The 21,909-nt window shown below is 38.1% G+C and overlaps 1 protein-coding gene across 2 annotated transcripts in view; it reads right to left on the bottom strand.

Annotated features, from left to right (window-relative positions):
* The window catches only part of LOC147584243 (uncharacterized), a 124,871-nt gene that overhangs the window by 61,183 nt on the left and 41,779 nt on the right, over positions 1 to 21,909 (bottom strand). For both annotated transcript variants that reach the window (XM_086687400.1, XM_086687338.1), the window contains exons 6-7: positions 21,100 to 21,201; positions 7,456 to 7,566 (exon numbers count right to left, since the gene is read on the bottom strand). In XM_086687400.1, coding sequence (XP_086543526.1) covers positions 7,456 to 7,566; positions 21,100 to 21,201 — 213 coding nt within the window. The remainder of the gene's footprint in view (positions 1 to 7,455; positions 7,567 to 21,099; positions 21,202 to 21,909) is intronic.

Below are 21,909 nucleotides of genomic sequence, written 5' to 3'. Positions count from 1 at the left end.
GCAATGCTCCAGATTGACCGGCAACCCACAAATGTCTTTGTCTTTGGACTTTAGTCCCCGAAGGACTGCACTCTGGACTAATATGCATGGCTGACACGTCTGCCAATCTATTTATGTGGTGCTGCAGTCGCCTGCCCCTTGAGGTCATTTTCCTCTTGCTTACACACACTGCGTATGGGCTTCTCTGACACTGAGCAGGCTGAGCTTGAGCTTCAGCTGGCCATAAACATAACTTGGTTCACCAAAAAATTCTCTCTGGGGCAGGGACACAGATGGTCCTGCTGCCACGTGGTGTCATCATACTAAAGGAAAGTTTTTTACATTCGGAGTGAGGACATGATCCTGACACACAGGGAGTTGCCGAGTTCCAAACAGCTGTTGTGTGATGGTGGTTTTACAGTCTTTGCAGGTCCTATCAGGGGCCAGAGGGTCTGATGCTCAGAGAGACTTTAGATTTTTTATGTTATCTCCAAATAGATTATTTATATAGTCATTGCAGTGTGTGTGTGTGTGTGTGTGTGTGTGTGTGTGTGCGTGCGTGTGCATGAATGTGTGTTAAAGGAATTAATTGTGAAGTACGAACAGTGACACCCTCCTGGTTTTGTTATTATTTATCTGTTAATTTACTGGGAGCTAAAAATATGGAGATGCCCTAGTTTAGTGCTTCTCAACCTACATGCAGATGCAAATCACCAGGTGGGTTTGTTAAATTGCCATCTTCCTTCACTAGGTCTGGGATGAGGCCTGAGATCCTGTGTTTGTAACAAGTTCTCAGCTGATGTCAGACCACAATTTCAGTAGCAAGTAGCCAAGCAAATCTCGGTTGCCGAGAGGTCCTGCTCAGGAGCAGTCTTTGTCGCCAACCACTATGCTTCTTCCTTTCCTTGACTACGATTTAGTTTCCCCTGTATACTTTCATTTTCCATCCCAATATTTTGCAACAACAAAATTGTTAGTTTTTCCCCTTGCTTATGTCTTTCTCTAAGTGTCTCCCCACCCTAGAGAAAGGAATCACACAGCCATTGCCTTCCTCTACTGGACAGCCCAGAAATCTTGCTTGTTTGGGGGACATGGGAAGACAAATGGCCTGAAGTGAAAGAGTCAAGTGCAGATGAACGAGGTTGAAAATCCATGTCTTTAGCAAATACAGCTCTTTGGTGATGACGCCCTTTCAAAGAGAAGCTCTCTGGCAAAACTCTTCTTCCCTAGCACTTGGGCCTAGAGTTTGGGAAGTAAGGTGTTATGGGTGAGGTTATTTACAGCTACAGGAGAGAGAAAAATGATTTCTTTTTCTAATTCACACTTTCTCTTTGGATCACTGTCTTCTTATTATGCCACCAATCTTCAGCTGTGTCGGAGTCGCACCTCGGCTGTCAGACAAACTCCACCACCCTTGCAGGTGCCGAAGAGAAATGTGCAAGACGTGCGCTGTCCCCGGGGCTACGTGGTGGGCTGGCACTGTGTTCATCTGCCCAGGTCCCACATCCCAATGCACTTCTGTACTTATTTTTACTAAAGCTGTTCTTGGTGAGACAAAGGAATGGAACGGCCCCAAAGGACTTCCAGGTTGATTAAAGCTTCATTGTTTTCCTCTCCTCTTTCTTTTCCGTGTTTTTCCTTGATGATTAAATCTCCTATTTCAGTCTGCAAGCACTTAGCCCTACAAAAGCCCCAACCAGAAGGATGGGGGACCTAATGAAATAAACATTCACATGGAGCTATTGTTATTCCCATTGGGATCCCAAACATTTTTTAAAAATCTGCTTTAGTCTTCCCATTGGCAAAATTAAGGTAATTTGTACAGGTGTGTGTGCTTAGTATTTCTGAATAGGATTATTATTTGATAATTTTAATTTTATATTATATTATTCTATATTATACAATGTAATATATACTAATATATTATTTAGTATTATTGAATGGGACTATTATTTCAGTAGAATTGTTGAAAACTTGATCTTGTTACATATGGTAGATCCCTTTTCTATGCTAGTCTGGGGAGACATGATAAAGCCTGTACTGGAAGGTAACAAAATAGACTTTTAATCTTATGGTTGCAAACTTTTGGCCGGCCATGCCTCCAAGACGCTGAGCTCTGTGCTATGCTGGGCTTGCTGTGAAGGAATCATCAGGGAGAGCTGATTAAAATTACAAACATGCAGGCCACCACCAGGAATTCTGTTTTTAAAAGAGATTCTTGCGTGAGTCTGACATACAGTTAGATTTCAGATTTAAGGTTTTGAGGAAAGTGATTTGATGTTTAGATAATCTAAATCAACAAAATAGCAACCTGTAATAAAATAAGATTTTACAAAAGTTTAAAATACATAGGAATGAAACTGTACAGAAATATAGAGAGGTAAAAAAAAGATATCAGACTTTTAAGAAGTTTATGCAAACAGGTACAAGAGGCAAGAGGAAACCTTTAGATTTTTAAACAACCGCATGTTTGTTTGTTATTTTGTTGGACACTATGTAAATATACTTTTCAAGACCTCTATATATTATATAAATTTAACAAAAGGTCCATTTGTTATTCCATGATTATTGCTTTCTTCAACAAGTTGGTGACTTTTCTGTCCTAAAGAGAACCCCCTAAGAGCTTGGTTTAAATTCTATACATTCCAGAAACACCCTGCCCAATTAACAGCCTTGCTAAAATTGAATATGTAAAGCACTACATAAAAATTAAATTATTCCCATTATTTCTTTCCTTTTCTCTTCCCTTTTTTTTAGTTTCATGGTCATGTATATTTTTCTCATAGCCCCACTGCCTCTCTGTAATCCTGTTTTGTTTTTTGTTTTTGCCTTCCCTCATCATTACCACCTATAGATTTTAGAACATGGATGGAACTAAAAGTGTGTGTGTGTGCGTGCCATTTAGGAGGTCTTCGTCTGTTGCTCACGAACTTGGGTGCAGACTGCTGAGCCCATCATAGCACTCAGGTTGTTGCACACAATAGTCTTTGGAGTGCAGACCCCTTTTGTTTTGTTCCACTTTATTTTCTGCCTCCATTCCCAATTCTTCTCACACATTCTGCTCCTCACAATAGGCACTCACAGAACATGTTTGATATAGGACTGTGGATACACTCCTTTGTGTGTGTCTTTTTATTTCACACAAACGGTGTTATGCTAAGATCTCATTCTATTTCTCTCTTTTTCTCCCCCCACTCTAAACCACGTTTTTTAGCATCTACCAATGTTGCTGGCCAAATGCACATCTTGTATATTGTTTCAAAGTGAGGCACAGAGGTGCAGAGTATGCATCTCTTGTTGGTTTCTTTATCCATTGCCCTAGTGATGGTCACTCAGACTGCCTCTAACTGTTCTCTATCACACAGAATGCTGCAATGAACGTCCTTGCATATGTCCTCTCAGCAGTTTCTTTGGGCTTATAGCCACAGAAGTGCAATTGCTAGGACAAAGGATTTATAGGCACTTCACTAGATGTTGCCAGACTGCTCTCTGAGATGCCAGTAGCGCAGCAAGAGTACATGAAGATTCTCATTTCCTCATTTCCTTACCAAAGCTGGCTATAATCTGATTTCTATTTATTCCCCTAATCTGGTGGATGTAAAGTGTCACCTTGCTGTTAATTTGCATTTCTCTGATCACAAATAAAGTTATTATCCTAGTTTCTTTTATTGACATTATGCTTATAACTTAAAAACCAAGGACTTTAATACATCTGAAGTCCACCTTTATATATGGTATAAAATATAAAGCATAATATATGAAGGTATGAATCCACCCAATTTATGGTTCTCTGTAAAAATGATGCAGTAAAAATTTTATCCTCTCCTCATTGTGCTACTTTTATCATATATCAAGTTTTAATAAGTACTTGAGTGTGTTTCTGAGCTTTCTAATCCATTCCATTCCACTGGTATATTTCTGTGAATGCCACCCTTTTTATTATTTATTATTATGGTTTTGCAATATACCTTAATATTTGGTATGAAAGGTTCCTTTGTCCTTGCTAGCCCTATTCATAAATGATCTAGCTATTTGTAGACTTTTATTTTTCTACATATATTTAAGGATAAGTTTGAAAAGCTACTCAAACATTTTTAATAAAATTTTATTGAAAACTTATTGAATATTTAGATTAATTTTGGGAGAATTAAGATCTTTACAAAGTTTTTCCATCCATAAGGATACTATATATCTCCGGTTATTTAAGTCTCCTTTTATGTACTTTGGTCGAGTTGTAAATATTTTTTCATGAAGCTCTTGCATGTTCTTTGTTGGATTAATTCTTTCCTACCTTGTAGTGTTGCTGCTGTTATTAAACATATATTAGATTCTTTTTCTTTTCTTTTCTTTTCAGTTATTAGTGGTGTAGAAGAACACTACTGATTTTTATAAGGAGACCTTGGTTTGGTCAATCTTTCTCTAATTAGTTCTAAGCATTGGTCTATTGATTTTGTTATAATCATATAATCTGTAAATAATAATAGTGTTATCTCTTTGCTTCCAGGTCATATACCTTTATTTCTCCTTGTGTTATTGAACAAGTCAGAACCTTAGATATCATGGTGAACAGAGGCTGTTAAAATTGGCATTATTCTTCTCAATCTCAAAAGAAATATGTTTAAAGTTTCTCTATTAAGTGTTTTGTTGTTTTATGTATACTTTTATACTTTTCTCTTTTCACGATTAGGTTTTTGGTAGATAATCTTTATCAAGTTGTAAAAAGAAACTTCTCTTCCTACTATGCAGGAAATTTAAAATATATATACATTTGTTGAACTTTATTACATGATTTTTTGTTCTGTTGAGATAGTCATGCGATTTTTTTCTTTGGTCCATTAATGGGACGAATTGTACTAAAATATTATAAAGCCATCCTTATTTAGGGATAAACCCTACTTTGTTATGATGTATCATATGCAATTTTAATAAACACTTTTATTCAGGTATCTATTATTTTTTCTTAGGATTTGTGCATCTATACACTCATAAGTAAAAGGGACATATTCCTTCATTTTTCATACTACACTTACCCTGTTCTGGAATCAAGGTTAGAGTAGCCTAATAAGATGAACTGAGAAGGCTTCACTCTTTCCTAGTTTCTGGAAAACTCTACAGAATAGGAATTATTTGTTCTTTGAAAGTTGGATAAATTTCATCTATAAAAATGACTGGTATCTTGTGCTTATAAATGGGGGATGAATTGGGGGTGGAAATGGGGGAGAAGTGAGATGGTCTCTTTCTTTATAAATACCTTTATTAGAGTCTAGACAAATTTTCTATTTATTCTTTTACTGATTTTGGCACTTTAAATACTTTTGGAAAATGTTCTTATTTATCTAGTTTTCACATTGTTATATAGTTGTTCAAAGTAGTATTTAATTATTTAGAAGTTTTACCTTTCTCTTTTTTTTATTCTCTATTTTGTTTATTTGCATCTCTTTTTATTATTTCCCAATTAAGAGCTGTGTTATAATCAATTAGTCTTAGAGATTCAGCCTGAGGAAGAAGCAATCAACTCCGTAATACAGCTGGGCTCAAGGACCACCTACGTGTTTCCCACCGACCATGAGGAACAGGTGCTACCATTTGTCTGGCTCTCGGTAGGGTGGTTAAGTTGGGTTTTGGCTGCTGAGCACCAAGCTGGAGAGAAAAGCTCTAAGAATATGTCCTTCAGCATTCTTTTGCGTGAGACACTTGGCTCTCTTCTACTATTGGCCACACTTCCCATCTCCCTGAACATACACAGGTATGAAATGGACTTGTTTCCCTATAAGTCTCTTACTCTCCTTACTGTAGCGTCTCAGATCTATAACTCACTTTCCTGCTTGTGAGGTATCTCCACTGTTGTGTTTGAGAAGGTTTAGCAAAGATACAAGGAGATTCTGAGGGTCAAGGTCTTCTTGGGGTAGGGAGGCCAAGCTGGTAGAACCCAGATTGTAACAGCAGATAAAGGCATGCTACAAATAACTGCCAGGAGCAGCACAAACTAGGGTGTTGAGTGTAGCTCTTTTCCAGTATCAATGTTAATTCATCATCTTTCTGAAACAGAAGAGAAAATCCTCTATTTAAGTTTTAGAGATGTTTTCTGCCTTCCATTAACTGATAGAGGCTGAATGGTTCAGTGTTACCAAGAATGTTAAGCTCCTTGGGGAAAAATAAAAGAAGTCCTAAGAGTGGAAATATTACTAACATCAGGTTTTCTGTAACTAAAAACTTGGAAAAGTAATTATTTGTGAGAAAGAACCTAGGAACAGCTAAATCCCATTCTTATGGGGGATACCACCAATTCATTAGTATAATTGTTACCATATTACCTTCATTTCTTATCTCTGTTGCACATAGGATAAATATTTAGGTAGGACTTACAAGTAGGTGGTGTACATGTTAACTGACAGTGTCCTTGGATTTCTGGTGGACCTGGTACATGACAAGTTCCACAGAAAAGCCACATATTCAGCTAAATTCTGCACCAAAAAAGTCTACAATAGCTACTCAGGATACAAAATTTGTTAGTGATTTTCTCATCCTGGTCTACACGAAGTCTCTCTCTCTCTTGCTAACCCTCAAGCATGATGGCATCATGAGAAAGGACAAACAATATTTATTGTTTAGCAAGTTATACTTACGGCACATGTGGCCTAAACAAAATGTACAAATTTTTATAGCTCAGTGCCTGAGGATATATTTCAGGAACACAGAGATATGTATGCAGCCTTTGGGAGGCCAGGAATAGGACACTTCACCTAATAATCCCTTGATGGAACACAGCATTTACCAGTTATATATTTTTAGGTCTATGGGGAGATAAGGATTTGTAACATGGTGTCAAGAAAGTAACTTGTTTTGCAGAGTGGAAGACGGTATTAACCTTTCCACAAAATGTGCGTGGATACAAGGGTAGGCAGGGGCGTATATTATTATTATTATTCTCTCCGTGGTTCCATCGGTGTCAGAATTGGTTTAAAGGCCCTCCTTAAGTGGCCCTAGGAGAATCTGTGAAAACTTTAGATTTGTGATTTCTTTATTTCTTCCTCTCTCTTTTGTAAGCATGAAAACCCTGAGGTTCTTACCACTAAAAACTGATGGAAAGAAAGGAAAAGAGAGAGAGAAAGAGGAAGGAAGGAACACAGAGGCGAGGGAGAGAGGACAGGAGGAAAGGAAGAGAAGTTGTAAATGAGAGTATTATTACGATGACATTTTTCGTGGCAAAGAGTTTCAGGAAATATTTTTGTAATAAATAGAGTACATTCTGCTGCCATTTTCTCGTTTCACTTTACAATACAGAAGGAACGTGGTGCTGAAAAATGATTTAATTGCTATGAAGCACCATGTTGATGCCAAGGTATTAAAGGAGCTTGGCGGGAGAAGTGCGGTTACACCTGTTGTGTAGTGTCCTCATCGTGTTTGAACTCCCTGGTGCGCCGAAGCCCTCTGCTTCTTCAGAATGACGCTGAACTCTGTAGCTGGCCCACCTACCTTTCCTTGCCAGGTGCACGGCTTCTGCATGCTCCACACTGGTGACCTCCGTGCCGTTGACAGCCAGCACCACATCTCCAATCTGGAGCCCGGCTTCCTCAGCGGCGCTGTCTGCAAGTAGACAGACAACAAGGGTCTCATGGAGGAGGGGTCCCAAATTGAGTGCCCTGCTGTTTGTCCTCTTTTTAAAAGCCTCTCTCTAAAAGGCCTTTCTTTCCAACTTTAGACAATTGCCTATGTCATTAATAAGAAGGAAAATGCTATCCTCACAGCCTCCCTTTCATTTCCTGGACGCGGTTTCTTTGCGCATTCAGCCAGGCGTCCGCATGGCCTCTTTGCAATATAATAGCAAGGCTGCTCAGAAACTCAAATCTATTCATCCACCAGAAGGTTGAACTGCTAGTTCTCATTCCTTCATTGCTGCTAGGTCTCTTTGTAACCCTGAGAAAATCACTTAACCTCAATATCTTCATCCATAAAAAGGGGGGTGGGGGCAGTGTTTCTCTGCAGGATTGTTGAAGGAACAAGTAATTGAAATACTTATGAAGTTGTGGCAAAAACAGATCTTGGAGTGGTCAGAAAAAAAAAAAAAATAAAGAGCTGCTTTTACTTTGTAGAGGCTCCTTTCTGAGCTTTCTCAGAAAGGAAGCCAAAAATAGTCTAAGCCTTAGGATTTAAGCTTTGGAGGTGGGGAGGACCTCTCTGGAGGCTATTTATTTTATCTCCTGTTTTTTTAGCATCTGTATTTACTGTTATATACCTAATATTCTCTAGGGGTAAAAACAAAAAGGGGCATAATAAGCCATTTCAAGGTTAATTCATTTTTAATAAGGTCTCCCATATATTGGACCAAGATTCTTTGTGTAGCAGTTTAAATTTCTTTTTTCTTTTTTACATCATCTTAAGCCCATTTCCTCTTTCTTAAAATAGTTTTTAATGACTCTTATTTACAATTTAAGTTTGTCTTAATATTTTTAATATTGAAGATTCTATATATTTCAATATATTGAATGTGCGACATATTAAACATTCAATATTTAAAGTTGGTATTTTAATACCAATATTGCTAATATACAGTGTTATATTAGTTTCAGGTGTACCAATTTAATGAGCAAACACTTCCATACATCGCCCGGTGTTCATCACAACAAGTGGCCTCCTTAATCCCCATCACCTATTCCCCTATTTCCCCACTCACCTCCCTGCTGGTAACCATCAGTTCTTTGTAGTTCAACATCTGTTTCTTAGTTTTTCTCTTTCCTTTGCTCATTTGTTTTGTTTCTTAATTCCACACATGAATTAAATCATATTGTATTTGTCTCTCTTTGGCTACCTTATTCCATTTAACATTATACTCCCCAGCTGCATTCATGTTGTTGCAAATGTCAAGATTTCATTCTTTTTTTGTGGCTGAATAATATGCCATTGAATATATATACTACTCTTCTTTCTCCATTCATCTGTTAATGGACACTTGGGCTGCTTCCATATCTTGGCTATTGTAAATAATACTGCAGTAAACACAGGGGTGCTTCTATCTCTTTGAATTAGGGTTTTTGTATTTTGGGGGTAAATACCCAATAGTGCAATTGCTGGATAATAGGGTATTCTATTTTTAACTTTTTTGAAGGACCTGCATACTGTTTTCCACAGTGGCTGCACCAGTTTGCATTCCCACCAACAGTACAAGAAGGTTCTTTTTTCTCCACATCTTTGCCAACACTTGTTGTTTCTTGCGTTTTTGATGTTAGCCATTCTGACAGGTGTGAGGTGGTATCTCATCATGATTTTGATTTGCATTTCTCTGATGATGAATTATGTTGAACATCTTTTCATGTGTCTGGCCATTTGTATATTTTGTTTGGAGAAATGTCTGTTCATGTCTTCTGCCTATTTTTAACTAGATTATTTGTTTTTTTGGTGTTGAGTTGAATCCATTCTCGATAGATTTTAGATACTAACCTTTTATTGGATATGTCATTTGCAAATATCTTCTTCCATAAGTAGGTTAGCTTTTAGCTTTGTTGATTGTTACCTTTGCTGTGCAGAAAATAGTTTATTTTTGCTTTTATTTCCCTTGCCGCAGGAGAGATACCTAGAAAATGTTGCTTTGGCTGATGTTAGAGAAATTACTGACTATGCTTGCTTCTAGGATTTTTTTGGTTTCAGGTCTCACATTTAGGTCCTTAATCCATTTTGAGTTTATTTTTGTGTATGGTGTGAGCAAGTGGTCCAGTTTTACTCTTTTGCATGTAGCTGTCTAGTTTTCCAACACCATTTGTTGACGAGATTATCTTTTTTCCCATTGTATCATTTTGCCACAAGAAAAAGGAATAAAAGGCATCCAAATTCATAAGAAGTAAAACTTTCACTATTTGTAGATGACATAATACTTCATATAGAAAATCCTAGACTCCACCAAAAAACTACTAGAACTGGTAAATGAATTTAGTAAAGTAGTAGGATACAAAATCATTGTACAGAAATCTGTTGCATTTCTATACACTAATAATGATGCAGCAGAAAGTGAAATTAAGAAAGCAATCCCATTTACAATTGCACCAAAAATAGTAAAATACCTAGGAATAAACCTAACCAAAGGGTAAAAGATCCATATTCTGAAAACTATAAAAAAACTGGTTAAAGATATTGAAGAGTACACAAAGTAATGGAAAGGCATTCCATGTTCATGGATTGGAAGAACAAATATTGTTGAAATGTCTATACTACCCAAAGGAATCTATATATTTAATGAAACCCATGTCAAAATACCAACAGCATTTCTTCACAGAGTTAGAACAAACAATCCTAAACTGTATGGAACCAAATAGCACCACAAATAGCCAAAGCAATCTTAAAAAGGAAAAGAAAAGCTGGAGGTATCATAATTCCAGACTTCAAATTATATTACAAAACTATACTTATCAAAACAGTGTGGTACTGGCACAGAGATAGACACATAGATCAAAAGAACAGAAGACCCAGAAATTAGACACCCACAATTATATGTGCAATTGATTTCAATAGAGGAGGAAAGAATATGCAATGGGAAAAAGTCTCTTCAACTGGTGTAGGGAAGACTGGACAGCTATGTGCAAAAGAGTAAAACTGCACCACTTTCTTAGACTACACACAAAAATAAAATCAAAATGGAATAAGGACCTAAATGTGAGACCTGAAATCATATAAATCCTAGAAGAAAGCATAGGTAGCAATTTCTCTGACAGTAGCCATAGCAACATTTTCCCTTCCCCTCTCTTTGATCTGAGTGCTGGGTGCAAGCTCATAGACTTGCAGAGCATCATGCAGCAATATTAGGCTGTCAGTATCCAAAGTGTCATAAACCTCCTTGAAGACTTTTAATCTTAAAGCATGACTCAATTGGTGAGGTAACATGACTTTGAATATTTTTAACAATGACTATAGCTTGTCTAAGTCTATTTATGATAGTGGGGGAGGTATTCTGTGCTTGGATAAGCAACAGTCAATCAATGTAGGAAAGTTAAGTCAAAAGTAATAATTGATATATCCTTAATTTACATAACATCATCCTTATAATAAAGTCTCATGGTATGGTTGACCATTTGAATAAATTTCCTCCATAGTCTTAAAGGACTCAAAGGACTTGTTTATGGCAATGCCTTCTGAACTGAATTCCAAAAGGACAATATATGTTCAGAAATATCTTCTTGGGGCGCCTGGGTGGCGCAGTCGGTTAAGCATCCGACTTCAGCCAGGTCACGATCTCACGGTCCGTGAGTTCGAGCCCCGCGTCAGGCTCTGGGCTGATGGCTCGGAGCCTGGAGCCTGTTTCCGATTCTGTGTCTCCCTCTCTCTCTGCCCCTCCCCCGTTCATGCTCTGTCTCTCTCTGTCCCAAAAATAAATAAACGTTGAAAAAAAAAATTAAAAAAAAAAATATCTTCTTGCCAATTTTTGTACTCCCTGTGGTAACCATATATGATGTCTCCTATATGCCTATATATCTTCTGATAAATACATAGTGAATGAATGAGTGGATGACCTAAAAATTGTATCTTTGAGAAAGTTAGAATTACACTGCAGAAGATAAGACATGTATAATCAAAAAGAAAAGTAACTTTGCAATACAGTAAGTGGCAAGTGTAAAATAAGTAACAAAGATAATAGGTATTGGGAAATTTCAGAAAAGGGAATTCTCACTTCCATCAGACTGGTTAAGAGATGCTTTCCAAAGGAAGTGGAATTTTGTCTTGACCTTAATGAATAAATAGGTTCTCCTTAAGGGGGAATAATAAAGAGAACATGGTGGCAAAGGCTGCTGGGTATTCACAAACCTAATTCCTCTTCTATCTGGGATCACAGTTGGACAACTTTTCTCAGGATCTCTTGTAGCTGGGTGGGAAAAATGATGGGGTTTTAGCCACTGAAATGTGAATAGAAGTGGTGGGTGCCACTTAGGAGCCTGGCTCATAAAAACGTCCCATGGACCACCTTTCATATTCTTTTCCTATCTTGCTGCAAGATGCAGATGCCTCAGTGCCCTAGGTTAGGCTACAATCAAGAACAAATAAGCTTGTATATGAAAACATTACAGGGGACAAAGTCACCCTCCAACCAAGAACATCCACATTGGACAATTAATGTGAGTGACTAATGAGCCTTTATTATCTTATGCCGTTAATATTTTTTGCTAAAACTAGCATAACCTCAAACAGTTGGCACTCCATGAAGGCAAAGTTTTCTGAGCAAAGGTGCATGAGAAGGTTTTATGACATGCCAAAAAGTTAATGACTCGGAGCAACTAGAGCAGAAGTGTGGGTGGGTAGGGTGAGTGTGGAAGATTGGAAAGATGGCCAGTTTGTAAAGGGTCTTGGATGTGAAGATCAATTTGTACTTGATATTTCAACAATAGAGATCCATCAAAAGTTTGTGAGCAGAAAATATGTATGCAGTGGTTTTTAGAAGATTGATTTAGAATGGGAAAGGATTAAGATAAGCAGATCAGCAAGGATATTATCAGAATTGATACAGGTCTGCAATGTGACTCTGGACACAGGAACTGGAAATGAATGGAAGGTGTAACATGCTGTTGTGGGACCTAAAACTCTTTATTGCACTTATTTGCATATCTGCCTTTCTACCCCTAATGGAGTATAAGCACCTCAGAGACAAGTGAAATTGTTTGTTTGTTTCTTTGTTCATATATATATACATATATATATATATATATATATATATATATATATATATATATACACACACATACATACATACATATTCAGATAGGTACCTCCTGGGGTGCCTGGGTGACTGAGTCAGTTGGGTGTCAATCTTTGGCTCGGGTCATGATCTCACAGTTGATGGGTTCCAGCCCCAGTCGGGCTCTGTGCTGGCAGCTCAGAGCCTGAAGCCTGCTTCAGATTCTGTGTCTGTCTCCCTTCCTCTCTCTCTCTCTCTCTCTCTCTCTCTGCCCCTCCCCTGCTTGTGCTGTGTCTCTCTCTCAAAAATAAATAGACATTAAAAAAATTAAAATTAATTAGGTACTTTCCATACCTAATAATCTCTGGCATATGGCAGGGGCTTTAAAAAAGTTGGCTGAATGTATGTGTTTGCTTTTAGATGTACTAAGATAGTCATGGAAGAAAAAATTGAAAATATTCATTGAACTGGTAGGAAAATATCTTTGATACCTAGGATATGAGAAAGGCCTGAGAAATTGATTTAGAATTTATAACCAAAGGGACACATGTAAGGAGAAGAATAAAGAACATTGAGGATAAAATCTTGAAGAATAAAGAAGAGCCAGAGAGGAATACAAAGAAGGTGCAGGTGGATCCTAGGAGCATGGAAGCAAGAGTGTAAGGTAAGTAGGAGCAGGAGAAGAATTTCAAGATGGAGAGAATGGTCATTCATAGTGACAGCACAGAAATAACCGCCATGATAACACTGTAAATTCTAGGCTGTCCGAGAAGCCAAGAACAAGGATAGAGGAAAAATGATTGAATCTGAATATGGGAATGTTAAGTGATAATTAGAGAATTTTAAGGAGTGTGATAGAAGTGGAAGATACATGTTTGAGCTGTTGGTGCTGATCAGTGCATGCTAACTGATAGATAATCACAGGTGTGTTTGGTAACAAGTCTTCTATCCCAAGTAAACAATTTTTTTTTTATTTAAATTATCCATCAGTGTGGAAACAAATCATTTTTTAAATCGGTTTTATAATATTTATTTTTGATAGAAACACAGAGACAGAGTGAGAGCGGGGGAGGGGCAGAGAGAGAGGGAGACACAGAATCCGAAGCAGGTTCCAGGCTCTGAGCTGTCAGCACAGAGGCCGATGCAGGGCTCTAACCCACAAACCCCATGAGTTCATGACCTGAGCTGAAGTCGGACGCTTAACTGACTGAGCTACCCGGGCATCCCAACGATTCATTTTCTGACAACTTTATTAAGTTATAATTCACAGACCTTATATTTCACCCATTTAAAGTGTAAAATTAAATGGTTTTTAGTGTATTCATGGAGTTGTGCACCCATCGCCACAATCTAATTTTAGATCATTTGTTACCTCAGAAAGTCCCATTACCATAGCTGTTACTCTGTTTCCCCCAACCTCTCAGCTCCAGGCAACCATTAATCGATTTTGTGTCTCTATAGCCTTGCCTGTTGTGGACATTTCATATAAATGAAAGTATACAATATTCTTTTGTGTTTGGCATCATTCACATGGCAATCACTTATTTTCAAGATCCATCCATGTACCATGTACTATGTTTCTTTGAATCAATGAATAAACATTTTATTGTAAGGGCACAGTACCTTTTGTTTACCCATTCATCAGTGGATGGGAATTTGTGTTTTCACTTTCTGGATAAATAATGCTGCCATGAAAATTTGTGCATGATTTTTTTTTTTTTTTTTTTTTTTTTTTTTGTGGACACATGTTTTCATTTGTCTCACATATATACCTAGGAGTGGAATTGCTGGGTCAAATGGTAACTCTGTGTTTAACCTTTTGAGGAATGGACAGACTGTTTTCCAAAGTATCTATATCATTTTACATTCCCATCAGCATTGTATGAGTGCTATGGATTTCTCCACATTTTTGCCAATATTTGTTATTTTTGACTTTTTACTATAGCCATCCTAGTAGGTATGGAGTGGTATTTCACTACGGTTTTCCTTTTCATTTCACTGATGACTACTGATACTGAACATTTTTTTGTGAGTGTGCTTATTGACTATCCTCTTTGGAGAATCTCTACTGAAATCCTTTGTACCTTGTGTTATTTATCTTTGCATTATTTACTTTTGGGAATAAAAATGATCCTTGTTGGTAGAAAATTATTTCTGCAGTGTTATTCTACTGACGGCTCATTTGAATGCTTTGAGCTTCAGTTACACATTGCATTAACTATGATGCTGTATTTTGCAGTGCAGCCTGCAAATTTTCCCATTATTAATATGGTGAGAGGTTGAGGCTGTGGGACTTCTTGAAGGAGGAAGATATGTCAAAGTAGGTAACTCTACCTCAGGCTGTTCTTTGGAGCAGATGGAAGTATGTATATCCTACCTTGCACAGGAAGGATTGAGGTGGTAGGAAAGCAAGACCATGATTTTCTACGTATTTTTCCTTAACAGTATACTTGACTGCATAGTTTTGTGTTTGTTGGAAAGAGTTAAATGCTGAGCTATTCCACCCTTAGATGCATATTTACATATAATGCAGAATCTGAAAAACGTATAATTAAAAGGGGGCTTGTCCTTTAATTAAAAAAAAATTGCACTATAACAGTAGCATTTTAAATTCTAGAACTTCCAGAAAGATGGGCCTATCCATAATTTCCTCTATGGTTTTCCCGTCCCTAGATGTATACTTTTCTTTTCAAGTTTGCTTGGTATCAAAGTTGGAACATCTGTTTCTTTTGTTTATGCCAACAGATCTCATAAGCGTTTAAGCTTTCATAGAAAATGTTCATGCAAATGCCAGCCGGGTGTTGGCAATTAGTTATGTAAGCTACCAGCAAACTCCCTCTCTGTATAGTTATGGATAATCATTTCCATCCCACCTACAGGTCTCCCTGCTTTATCTTTTTATCTTCAGTGTGTAATTAAGCCTCTCTAGTGCATCCAGAACAATGTTTTGTGGTGTGAATGAGATTTTCAGAAGTGCTGAAAATACGTGTAATTTTAAAGTCCTTCAACCCCTCATTTAGCAGATTTGACTAGACAATGGATTTCAGAGGTTGCTCTTCAGCATTGAGGAATAGATTTTAAAAAAAGAGAAGTAGACTCAGCAGCTACATGAATCCCTGCCAGGGCAGCACTTTGTGATGTTGAATAAAATCCTAGGTTAACTGTGTATTGTACCATTTCTGCTACAGTAGAGATCCTTCAGCTTTTCCTATTATAAAACCTCAGGGCCTCCTAAATACAAAGTCACACGCAATGCAAACATTGTGATTTGTCTCACATTTGAATGGATGAGATACAGTTAACTATGTATCACTTTAACAGTTACAAAGGTATCAGTAAGTAAAGAAATCATAACATTTTATTAAATTGCATTTAGTTATTTTATCTAGAAACACAGGCATGAAGGGTTTGGGTATTTGGCAAAAATCTAACTAAACTTACCAAGTTGGACCTGTTTGATTTTTAAAGGGTAGTCATTTTTATTTTCCTTATGAATTTTACTTCTTTAACACTAACCTTGTGAAGTCAGAGGTAGAAAGAGGAGATGAGGGAAGGGGAAAGAGAAGATGGAGAGAAAGAAGGAGAGAGGGAAAATGTGAAACATTCTTGAATACATTCCCTATGAATAAACATTTATTTCCTCTAAGCCAGATGTCTTTTAAATTTTTTTTTTCAACATTTATTTATTTTTGGGACAGAGAGAGACAGAGCATGAATGGGGGAGGGGCAGAGAGAGAGGGAGACACAGAATCGGAAACAGGCTCCAGGCTCTGAGCCATCAGCCCAGAGCCCGACGCGGGGCTCGAACTCACGGACCGCGAGATCGTGACCTGGCTGAAGTCGGATGCTTAACCGACTGCGCCACCCAGGCGCCCCTAAGCCAGATGTCTTTTAAAAATATAGTAAAAACTCAGATGGTAAAAAGTTGCCTGTCTTTGTGTCTGTACAGAAATTATTAAGCCCACAATCGTTTTTTGTTCTTGTCATTTTGAAGGGCTCTAAGGGGCCAAGCGAGGCTGACCTGGCAACATTTGCAGTTTTTATCTTTGGCCACCTGGGTTCTATTGACTCCATTCTCGTCTGCTCTTTCCCCACTTGTTTGGGGTCTACCCTTCTGTCCCCAAATTCCACCAACATTTGGGTAAAACCCCTCTCTCCCCAATCATTAGGGAATTGTTTGCTAAATAATAATTTATATATTTGATTAACTGATTGAACTTTAATTGAAAAATAAGTAAACTCCAATGGAAATTCACTCACATCAAAGTAGAAACGTAAAAATATATCCATGCATTTTCATTTTAATATCTAATTACAGAATAAAAAGGCTTTTCCCTGGATGAAAGAATGTTCAGCTAATAACTTGGCCCTTTGCTTTTCTATAAATATTTTAGAATCTCATTGAAAAAATTTTTACCAATAAAACAAAAGCAGGTACTCTACTAGAATTTACTTCAGATTCTGTCTCTAGATCAACTTAAGGAAGAATTGACCTCTTTAAATATCAAGACTTACAAATGATACATGTTTTTCCTGCCACTAATTTAGGTGTTCTTTAATTTCTTTCTATATTATTTTTGAAAATAGTATTCATTATACCTTTATTAGAATTATTCTTCTCAGGGCGCCTGGGTGGCGCAGTCGGTTAAGCGTCCGACTTCAGCCAGGTCACGATCTCGCGGTCCCTGAGCTCGAGCCCCGCTTCGGGCTCTGGGCTGATGGCTCAGAGCCTGGAGCCTGTTTCCGATTCTGTGTCTCCCTCTCTCTCTGCCCCTCCCCCGTTCATGCTCTGTCTCTCTCTGTCCCAAAAATAAATAAACGTTGAAAAAAAAATTTAGAATTATTCCTCTCGATTTGCCTTTTTTTCTTTCTAAGGGCTTTTTACTCCCTACCCTGTATGGATGTTTTAGGTCTACATTGCCCACATATACATACCTTTAAGAGAACCTGCAGTGAGGATTGTAATTGAAACCCTTCACTTGCCACACTTTCTGATATCCTTACCTCACACGGAGGTTACATTCTCACCAGAAAGTCCCTGATTACAGCCAGTGACTGAATTTGGAGTGGGTACTAGAGCCAGGCTGCTTCTGGCCACCTCCTGACTTCTCCAATGAGCACTCTTTGCTCTGGGTCTTCTTATCAGCCTGCCTCAGAATTTCTCAGAGCTGCACTGCCATTGGAGGATCTAACTACGTAATCCTGATTCCTTCTCTGTGTCCTCTCTCAGGTGCCAGACCACCATTGTGGAGCCTTAAGAAGGCTTTTCTGCTTACTTATGCTCTCTTTCTTTTGTCTATCATAGTGATTTCCTCCAGTCTTTTGCACCTGTATTTTGGTACTGGTGTCTATTTCTCAGATTATAGGATCTGAGAAAAAGGAACTCCTTTTATTACCTTAAAGAAATTTGCATCAATTCCCAATTTGCTAATGTTTTTGAAAGCCATGAGAAGGTGGAAAAATTGACCTTCAGGTGGAAAAGAAGGACAGGAGGAATGAGGCAGGCTCAGGCAATTTATTCTAAATTGGTAAAAAAATGAAAGAATTTTGATTATTATACTAGACTAACCTGTAGTTCTGTGATTATTATATGGCCTTAGAATGACAAAACAACAGTGCTTTCATTGTCTAAGACTAAAAAAAATTAAGATCAATCCCAGAACTCACCCAGAGCAGCGAAGAATGGGTCTATAAGGTAAGCTTAGTGGAGAATATTGAGAAAAAGTTATTTTTTTTTTAATTTTTTTTCAATGTTTATTTATTTTTGGGGCAGAGAGAGACAGAACATGAACGGGGGAGGGGCAGAGAGAGAGGGAGACACAGAATCGGAAACAGGCTCCAGGCTCTGAGCCATCAGCCCAGAGCCCGACGCGGGGCTCGAACTCAGGGACCGCGAGATCGTGACCTGGCTGAAGTCGGACGCCCAACCGACTGTGCCACCCAGGCGCCCCAGAAAAAGTTATTTTATGTAATACACTGAATGAATCCTACTCAGCCATAAACAGGTATTGGAGATAATGTCAGTGTCGCTAAGAAGAGTTGATGTGATTTTTAAGGTATTGAATACCTTTTTCAACAGTTGGGAATGAAGTAAGTCAAATCAAGTCATGAAATATTCTTTGATAAGAATAACAGGGTTTTTAAAGAATGTGATTAGAAAGAAATAATGCATCAAGAAGAGACAAAACATCAGCTTTGTGTGCAGTAGTTAATGTTTCCTTGGTTTGGGTGACTTGTTTATCACTCACTGGGGGCAGACTGTCACTGTGTCAGTAGGACTTGAGGCCGAGTGGTTGTAGAATTCATTGAGGTCCTCTAACATCTTCTCCATTATGGGTGGCTTGGGGTAGGTGAGGAAGCATTATTCCACTCTCAAGTCCAGTGTGGGCCCTGGTTTCCTAGCAACTCAGTCAGGCAAAGCCAATTGCCTTGCCTTTGGCTTAAGTGAAACAGCTCATAGCATTCCCTAGCGAACACAGAAAACTGAGGACATTTGGGGTTGAAGCCCATCCCCTCTATCTTTATGACTCTGATGTGCCATGAAAAAGTTAGAACTGCTGAGATCATTTTGAATCCAAATGGGAAGCTTGTAACACCAAGGAAATTGGGGTCAAAGAATTCATACCTTTGATGAAATTGAGCTACGGAAACAAATCAAATACCCACGCTATCTCAGAACTTTCAACTTTTGTAAGTCAATCAACCCCTTCATTGCTTAAACCATTTGCAGTCAGATTTCTTTATTAGTTGCAACAGAGGTTCTGAACAGATATCTGTCATAGGGGAAGAACTTTGTTTCCAGGGGTAGAAATTCTGAGATCTGAATCCTGGAGTTGTCATGATACAGACGTGTACCTTTAGGCAAGTTGCTTAACCAGTTTGAGCCTTAATATATTCATGTGCTAAATGCAAGTGATCATATCAAGTTTCAACTTCTGTTGTATAGTTTGCATGGGAGGACATATATAAAATACCCTGCTCATAATAGGAATCCAATGAATATGATGGTTTTTTATGTTTAAAGTAAATTTTGTTTCTACCTTGATATTGTAAATAAGCAAGTAAATTTACTTCTTTAAAAACATCAGTGAATGTGTAATAGATATCCAAGTTGCTTACTACTAAGTTGGTCCCTTCTTGCTTAAAGGATACTAATCCTCTGCATTGTACAAAATCTATGCCATTGATCACCTGGCATAAGTGATAACTCATACAAAGAAATTTCTTTGAGAAGGGTTTAAAACTTTAAAACTTCCTTGTTTTTGCACTAGGAATTATCTCACATTCTACATAGATACTCAATATTTCTTGAGAACTGATTGGAAAATCTTGTTCATATGAAAAAATATATGGCTGTCTGGGCACACTGTTTCCTACCCACTGGTGTTGCCCAGGACTGTGGAATGCTGGGCTAAGAGGCAACTATTTCATCCTCTCAGATGTCACTCCTCTGGCCTTTACCAGAGCTGAGTAGTCATCCACTTCTTTGCAGATAGGAGAACACATTCCTAGTGGAATCAGAGTATACAATGAAGGAACACCTGAATGTTGACAAGAAAAGGAAAACAAAATGTGACCTTGGGTGATAATGGCATCACAGAAGGGAGGGCAAAGCAGGAAGGATTATAGTCCTGCTGGATGGTTCTCCTCCCTTCTTCTCTGCCCCATGCTGCCCCAGCCTTTATCCCTAAGGTTCTTGGAGTCAATCGATAAACATTTTTGGAGCATGTACTCTGTTACCTTTAAGACACTCTGCACAAAGTAATGAGAATAAAATGATGGAAAAAATAGTTTCTGACCTTGGTGAATTCATAGACCAGATGGGGACTGTAATGTAATTCGGAAACCCTCTAGGCCCTGGACCTCCCTCTGTGATAACTTTATTATGCCTCCCCTAATACAACAAGCTGGGTGTAGATATCTTTATCTTCTGTTCCTGCCAGTTTTAGTCTTCTGGCTCTAATTTTTTCAAAGCATTGATCTCAGATTATTCTCATGTTACATAGATCAGGGAGCAAAGGATCTAACTTTCATCAGGCATCTACAAATTTCTAATTTGCTTGTTAGGAAATAAGGAAAGCTGAGAAGTTGTAATGGAAATAATGTAGGGGGAATGGAACTCCTCCTAGAAACTATTAAATACGGGATGACTACTCATAAGATCCTTGTCTCCAGAGCCTAAACCCTATTTCCACAGGTCCAGATAGGGCTCTTCTTTGTGGGGAGACCGATGCCATATGTCTACCACAGGAGCATGTTTCATCAGGAAAGCATGGTCTTTTAAAAAGTATTTGATCATGATGTGAGCACTTTCAATCATGAGTTTTTGATAGACTGAGACTTAGAAATTGCTTCTATTGCATGTGTGTGCTTTATGGGACTATGATATCAAAGGCTATTTATTGTGTGAGGTCTGAGATAGTTGTTCTGATCTGAATTAAAGCTGCTATAGTGAGACAACTTACTAGCATCCACTTCAGTTACCACGATTGGTTTGGAGAATTGAATTCGGAATCCCCAGGGATAATCACCAGTCCCTTTGAACAGCCTCACGGTTCGCTCTCGAACTAAAGAGGAAACAAAGAAGGCATTCTTTTGAGTTACTCTTTAGATACCACAAATATGATTACGAAAGTAGCTAGGATTTATTGCTTGTTTATTATATATCAGGCCAAATAAAAATGTTCTAAGCACTTATTAGTATTATCTAATTTAATCTTTATATCAGTTTTTTTTTATATAGAGGAGGAAACTGAGGTACAGAGAAGTTAAACAACTTACCTGAGTCACATGGTGAGAGAGGGGCAATGCTCACCACCCCAAGGCAGCATGACTCCCAAAAGGCAGCTGAGCCTTACAGGTCTGAGTCACTCAGATCCATACACAATAAGACATTTGTTACAAGGTTATACATGAAAATAGGAAAACTGAATCCTTAGATGTACATTTAAGTCTTACAGGAGCCCAGGGAAGGCTGAACAATTGAGTTTCTCAGAAAAAAATGGGAACAGCTGGGTGGACTTTGCAGATATTGTAACTGTAAGGTTGTGCTGTATTGATGGTGGAAAGTTCTAGAGACTTCCCAGTAAGAGTTCATGGACTTTTACATGAGTCTAATGATCATTTATTAATGTGGCCCTGTTACTTCTCAGTCTTCTTTTCCATGTATCTTCTCTCTTTTCTTCCTGCTACCTTCACAGCGTCTTTTCTGTATAGAGATCTGTGTGTACATGCTTTTGTGTGTGTGTGTGTGTGTGTGTGTGTGTGTTTCATAG

The sequence above is a fragment of the Puma concolor genome, chromosome A1 (genome assembly GCF_028749965.1).
Source record: "Puma concolor isolate L17-30 chromosome A1, mPumCon1.1.hap2, whole genome shotgun sequence".
Lineage (NCBI taxonomy): Eukaryota > Metazoa > Chordata > Mammalia > Carnivora > Felidae > Puma > Puma concolor.
Note: the sequence above shows the minus strand (reverse complement) of the source record. Positions and strands in the feature narration are given on the sequence as shown.